Genomic DNA, 7,558 nt, shown 5'->3' with positions numbered 1-7,558 from the left:
AAATAAATGTTGAAAACTAAAAGTAAATAATTTTTTTTTTTAAAAAGAAAACTTATGAAAAAAAGTAAAAAAAGAAAAAGCACTGCTGTTACTACAGAGGTATGGACTCATAGTCCATAAACTCTTGAAGAAGGCCAGAACTAGATTAAAATCTAATTGGGAAATATTTAAGAAAATAAATACACCCACCTGGTTTTCTAAGTCAATAGGTGGCCTATAGGAATTCATTTCCATTTGAATTTGACACACATTGTAGAAGATTAGGAAGCAGAGGACCTGGATTCTGCTTCTGTCACTGACTATGAAACCTTAGGCAATGAAATCAACTTCTTCGGGCCTCAGTTTCCTCATCTGTAAAAGGAGCTTATAGTAAATGACTTAAATGACCCCTTGCAGCTCTAAATCTGTAATTCTATCTAAATTTAGATCATATCTATTCAACTATTCTCAGCTTTATCACAGTGCCTGGCACACAGAAGGAGCTTAATGTTGATTGGCAGATTGAGAGAATCTATAATCAAGCTGCCCAAAAGGAAATTATGCTCTGGGCTGTAGTGCTGTCAAACCATTATCACTAAAAAATTTTTCTCCCCACAGTTTTTTAATATTCAAAAGTCTAAGAAAAAAGAAAATTAAGGTAGTAAAAATAAATTTAATTTTAAGTAAATTTCAGTCATGGAAATGTTAAGAAAGAGGATACTAGGTTAATTGTAGAAATACTGTTTTATTATTTTAAATGAGCTATAAAAACAAACCATAAAAAGTTAGACATTAAGAAATTTCTTAAAGATAATGGACAAAGACTTATATACATAAAACATCAATCTTCATAACAATGTCTCCTTGAAAATGGCCAGACAAGTCCTAGACAAATGAAAAAAGCCATTTTATGTCAACACATTTTGAAAACGTACTTAGTGGGCCAAATGTCAAATCTGTATTGATCTGTGATACCTGTTATTTGTGATCAGAATAAACACAATTTGGTAGAGGGTATTTCTGAGACACTTAGACTTTGACAATAACTTTAAAAGGCAGAAAAACAAATTAGAACTAATTTCCAGTTGGGTAAAGATTGGTTAATTCTCTTTATCTTAGTCAATGCCAATAGTTATAAATGGTCCTAAATGGCCCTTCACATTTGGGCAGGGTAAACAGTAAATAGCAACATTTTTTTTACAAATGAAATAACAAGTACAGATAGAATCGCAGTATTTTAAAAGACAGGCCTCACTAGTCACTGTTTGCAAACACTTAAACATATATTGCTTAGCTAAAACATGATCTAAGCTGGTAATGAAAAAAACATTAGTTTTTTAAGGCCAGTTAATTTTTAAAGCTATTCTTTCTTAAATGCAAAAGCTGATAGCTTCTGGTTGGTAGAGATATCTAGGGGTTTTCGTTTTTTTGACAAATTCAGATTCTCCTTTGAATTTTCTTGTTCTCTCTGTTTTGTATTATCACTGCTGGGTTCTTTTCGTTTTTTGGTTTCACCTTCTTTTGTAGCTCCTCCTTTGGCTTTGTTGGCCCATCCCTTATAAAACAATGAAAAAAAAAGGTTAAGTGACAACAAATGCTACTTAAAAGCATGACTGGATATTTATGGTTTATAGTATGGTGGCTGGAACAGCTGACCATCTGTATTGGTAGAAGTAGTTTCTAAAGAGGGAGTAATTTACATTAATGACATCAGACCTTAGAATAAAGCATACACACACGCCCGTGCGCGCACACACACACACACATGCACACACACTCGCATATGTCCTTCTATGGAATTAAATTCCCAAATATCTAATAAATTTTTAAAAGTAAGTATTTACTCTTCAAGATTTCTCTGAAGTTTTTCTTACCTTCCTTTCTTCATCTGACAACATTCTAAATCTATTCATTCCCTCTTTTATTATATCTGGTTCCTCTGATAAATCGGGATGATCAGCCAAAATATCACTTCTGTTTTCTTCCAGCCACATCTGGAATCCAGTCTTTGGCCTAAAAGAGTTATACCAAAAAAGCTATTGTAACTGCTAATGAAACTTGGAAAATTATCTTTATACTTGAAGTCTTTAGTAACTGAAGGATGTTTTTTCCCTGGTCATTTTTCAAACTGGTAATTAAAATCCATTTAATTCCATAAAATCTACATATAATCTATAATTATCCTGGCTAACAATCCAGAATAAATTACTTAAAATTATCTTGGTAGTAAATTTATTTTAAACAAGCAAGCATAACTTTATATAATGAAGTTAAAAAGGAAAAAAGGTTAAATAGGTAACTTTTCACTTTTTCAGCAATATGTATGAATTAAACATGTATTAGTATTAAATTCTTAAAGGACTGAACCTTATGTAATGCCAATTATCTTTTCTAATTAAAATGTTCCTAAGTCCTTCTTGCTACCACTTTATGTTTACAAAAAATTTAAGAAAGAAAGAAATCTTGTTAATTTCTTGCCTTCATGTACTTAAATGAAACCTGGATTTCATTTCACTAATCATTTAAAATAAATCTAAGGAATAACATGGCCATATGGCCTTTTTTCCTTTGATGGTTATTTCCGACAATCATTTTTTCATTATCATTACTACTATTCTACATTTTATGATATTTTTGCAAATATTTTCCCAATATGTCTCTTAACTGCAGAAGTACTATTTTGTGCACTGCAGATCTTTTAATTTTGTATAATTAAACTCAGTGAATGTCTTCCAATAATTTCGTTCATATGTTTGGTTCCTCCTGTCCATAGCTGAGACAAATACAATATTTTTTCCTCTTTTAAAAAAATTATTTTTTAAATATATGATTACTAATCTAGTTAAAAGTTTGTCATAGTATAGTACAATGTATGGTCTGAAACTCACCTTTTTGTCATAAAGCTATTCAGGCTTTCAGACTGGGTTTATATATTTAAAAAACAAAACAACAATAAAACCCCCTCAATTCTTATATATCTTGGTCTCTGTTCCTAAGTTCTTCATTATATTTTATTGCCCTATTTTACCCCATATTAGCCAGTTTTTTATAATGATTTATAATATACAATATATGTGATATATTATATATATTATATATAATAATGATTTACAATCATTTGTTTTAAAATACATTTTGAAATCCAGAACATATCTTTATACGACTGAACCTTCTCTCTCTACTCATACACACACACACACACACACACACACCACACACACACACACACACACACTGTTTACTGCTATTTAGTTCTATAATGTCTTTATTATTTTTTTATTAGGCTTATAAACTCTGATAGTGATACATTAAAATCTACTAGTACTGATTTTTTTTCAGGTATATCTTCTGGCAAGGCTGAGGTGATGTCTTTGTTTTAAACTACAAAATTATTTGATAAATATGTGAGGCCTGTGTCTTACAATTTATATGAAAGACATATATGCATATATGTAAGGCTGTGATTTCATCATTGCAAGGACCTCAGAGTTTAGAAGTAGCTTCTATCGCTGCAAATTAACAATTCATCTGTAACTCTGGCAATATCTGTATCTTTTAGAGTCACTTAAAGCTGCCTAGAACATAGTATGACATAGTGAAGAATGAGCAGGCCTCAGAGCCAGAAAGACCTGGGTTCAGGTACTACTCCGACACATATTAGCTATGCGTTCCTGATTTAGTGACTTAATTCTTAGGCTCTAGGTAAACTAGAGTCCCCAACATGGTAAGTTGAATAGAAGGTGTTCACCTACATTGGTAAAAGGAGTTTCCTCACTTGGAAGATATCTTTTCAATTAAATCACCGTACAGAGTAAATTCATAGTAAATTTTAGGCCATCTTTTCAGTCTGAAATTATGTAAATCTTTCTGGATTAACTATGTCTCTTGTAAATAATATGTTGCTGGATTTTCTTTCCTAATTCATTTGGTAATTTTTTTTCTCCTTAAAGAGCAAGTCTAGAGTTAGTTATTAGGTTTGTCATTTTTCAAATCATTCTATACACAGGAAATATGTTATTCTTACTATTTGTTATTAACGTATACTTAATGAAATTACTGGAGTCAAAATTTCTGAGTCTTCTGTCAATAATTATAGAGGTTGGCCTTTTAAATATGAAATTTTCTGACCTGATCTCTTTCACCCTCTTAATTTTCTACTCTTAAAAAATTTATAACATCTTCCTTGCAACTTGTAGAATTTATTCCTTATTATAGTGATGGAGTTTAACTGAAATGTCTAGGAGAGTTGTATTTTGGACTCTTTCTTGACAGGGCTCTACAGATTTTACTTGTATAATATTAACTTCTTTTTGTTAATTCTAGGAACTTTACTGTGATTACTTACTGTACCGTATATAGTTGATATTCCTTTGCTTTTCTAAATTTTCTAAGATGTCCATAATTCTGAGGTTGCTGTATATCACTCCATGTCTGTCACCTGAAACCATGCTTTCCAACTGTTTGGAGAATCCAGTGATTTTCTAAGTTTGTTTTTCCAGTTGATCTGTTGTCTGCAATCCTGCCTTCTGCTATAGTATGTTATTAGCTGCTTCTGTGGATTTTTTGAGGTTTTCTATTCTATTCTATGTTCACCATTTTATTAATTATTTCATCTCAATCTTTTTTTTAAACATGTTTAAATTCTAGCTCCTATGATTGTTTTTATTTTTTTCAGGATTTATTTTTGCAATTTTCTTCCAAGTGTCAATTCTTACTTTTTAAAAATAAATGTGTCATTTTTCCATTTGCACACATATCTTAGAATATCCTGCATTGTTTCTTTTTCCATATGTATTCTTTTAATAAAGTAACTGTAATAATTTGTGGTTGTATAGGTGCTTAAAAAAACTTTAATTTTTACTTTCTCCTCTCATGCTCTTTTTAAGAATTTTTCTTTCCTTGGGTGTTTTTCTTTGTTGTTCTGTACTTTAACAATAAAATCTATATTTGTACTTTGGTAAAGCAGAGATATCACACATTTTATTAGGTGTGAATTTAATTATTACTTGCAATATATGACACGATTATTACCTGGTTAGAAATGAGAGACTTGGACGCACAGAGAGATGAAAGAACAAGTTCAGATTGAGAAAATGACGGCATCATTGCAATGAGAACAGCCTCTAAAAGTCTGCTGTCCACTGCTTAACCCAATACACTAAGGAGTCTTGTAAATTATAGATGGAAAATCTTTCTTGATCAAGTTACTAAACTTCTCTGACATTACTTCCTCATCTGCAAAAGGAATGGGGTTGGACTAACAGATTATCTCTAAGATCTAAATATAGAAACTCTAGTTCAAATTGATTTTTTTTTAAAGTTATGTAAAGTAAGATGTATCCCTTCTTTAAACTCATACCCAAGAAAAGTAAATACTTCTTTAAAAAAATGATGGAAAAAAATCTAGTTTAACCTTATTGTTATTTTTAAAAAGTTATTGTTATTTCATTGAAGTTTATTTTTTCTTTTATAAAAGTGTAAATAGTTTGGATTTTATGGGTTTGTTGGAAATTCTGTTCTTTGCCTAGTCATATTTGCTGAGATTAAAATTATAACTCAAAAATTTTGAAAAAAATATCCTAAACTTTAAAAGGTTATTACATTCACATTCTGACCAAAATTGGGAGGACAGTATGGTAGAATTAGTTACTGCAATTTACTGCTCATACCGTCCTTTCCTTGAACCATAATCTTAAAGAAAAATAATAATTACCAAATACCCTCTAATTATATTCACAATGTCTAGTCATATCAAGGATTATTGGATCTTACAGCTACGATTCTAGAAAAAAGACTAAAAAGTTTTTTTGATAGATTCAGTTATTATAAAAGATACATAATTCCAGAGTTAAATTGTGATTTTTCTTCAAAGTACAGTCAAACTGGTATAATTCATGAACAGAAACCTTAACAGAAGGGTAAAATCAGTTTGATGCCCTTCCCCATCTGAAAAGATAAAATATAATTTTACCCTTGTCACTTTAAATGACATAGTTAAAATAAATTTTATATACTAATGCTTAAAAACTATAATGAATTATACTGAGAAGGCAATAAAATCTTATGTAACTTGACCTTTCATTTTCAATATTTTGAGCAGATGTAGCAGGGCTTTCAGATAATGAATTTTCAGGATTTTCTTTCTCTTCTACTATTTTCTCTGTTTGGGATGTACAGGCCTGAAAAAAATTTGTTGCTGGGACCTATAAAGGAATTACAAAAATTGTTACATCTCATAAAGCTTAATAATTTTACATATCACATATATGGAAAAATAGCATTTAAACTGTGTCAAAATCACACTCAAATAATTCTCACCTTCTGGTATGTTCCTGACTGCCAGAACTTAGTCCCCTCATACTAACAAGACTGCCCAAGGTATTCCCGCCTTGCTTGCCCAGAGAACAAACAGGAGATTTTTGCCTCTCAATTCCTCTCTTCCCAGGCTTTTAATAAGGTTCTTAAGTGTTAGAAAAGCAAACTGATGAAACAATCATAAATCTTCAAGATATAAAAATGTAATCTGGTTTTGAATATTTACAACACTCTCACCCTAAGATGATTTACAATACTTTCTTACTGTACTCGTTATAATTTCACTCCAGAGCTGTACCTTGCATTGGTAAATAGTTTGATATTTTTCTATTTTTTCTTCATGATCAATGAAAATAAGAGATCATAAAGACAAAAATAACAATTCTGATTATATAAAATGAGAAAGTTTTTAACACAAACAAAACCAAAAGTTGGATTAAAAAAGAGTAGTTGTCAGGAGGGAAGAGACGGGGTAGGAATCTACATCAAAAACATAATAAAAGTCTGATTTCACACACATATACACACGTATTTGGAGTTGACAGAAATATATGACTGAGGTTCATGCTCCCATAAAAATGTTCAAAGAATACGAACATTTTTTCAAAAGAAATGCAAGCTATCAATAAATATGAAAAAATGCTGTGAATCACTAATAAAAATAATGCAAATTCAAACACTGTTTTACTTCACACCCAGCAAACTGATAAGGATGAAAAAATATGGGAATAGTAAAAATTGGAGGGGTTGTTAATGATACATTAGTACAAACATTTTAGAAAATAATTAGAAACAAATTAGATGTTTATCACCTGGGAAATGGCCAAATGAATGGCAGTACATAAATATAATAGAATATTTTTCCATAAAAAAGGAAGAATGTGGAAAATACAGGGAAGCATGGGAAGTTTTATACAAATTAATACAGAATAAAATAAGCAGAACCAGGAAAACAACATACACAAGGACTACAGCAATTTAAACAGAAAGAATACTATAACAAAAATACTATAACAAGAATACTATAACAAAACAAAAATTTATCATTGTCTAATTATGATGATCAAACTTGATCCCAAAGAAGAGGTCTGAAAATGTACCATCCTCCCTTCTTTGGAGACGCAGGGACTATAATTATGAATATAATGGAATATTACTATAACATAACAAATCACAAAGGGACAGTTTCAGAGAAAACTGGGAAAACTTATATGAATTGATGCAGAGTAAAGTGAGCAGAACCAGGAGAACATCAATAACATTA

At 30.5% G+C, this 7,558-nt stretch overlaps 1 protein-coding gene across 2 annotated transcripts in view; it reads right to left on the bottom strand.

Annotated features, from left to right (window-relative positions):
* Nucleotides 1-704: 704 nt before the first annotated feature.
* The window catches only part of WDHD1 (WD repeat and HMG-box DNA binding protein 1), a 73,125-nt gene continuing 66,271 nt past the window's right edge, over nucleotides 705-7,558 (bottom strand). For both annotated transcript variants that reach the window (XM_072629801.1, XM_072629802.1), the window contains exons 24-26: nucleotides 6,055-6,182; nucleotides 1,854-1,992; nucleotides 705-1,534 (exon numbers count right to left, since the gene is read on the bottom strand). In XM_072629801.1, the coding sequence (XP_072485902.1) occupies nucleotides 1,340-1,534; nucleotides 1,854-1,992; nucleotides 6,055-6,182 (462 nt within the window). In that variant the 3' untranslated portion in view covers nucleotides 705-1,339. The remainder of the gene's footprint in view (nucleotides 1,535-1,853; nucleotides 1,993-6,054; nucleotides 6,183-7,558) is intronic.

This window comes from Notamacropus eugenii, chromosome 1, assembly GCF_028372415.1.
Source record: "Notamacropus eugenii isolate mMacEug1 chromosome 1, mMacEug1.pri_v2, whole genome shotgun sequence".
NCBI lineage: Eukaryota > Metazoa > Chordata > Mammalia > Diprotodontia > Macropodidae > Notamacropus > Notamacropus eugenii.
Note: the sequence above shows the minus strand (reverse complement) of the source record. Positions and strands in the feature narration are given on the sequence as shown.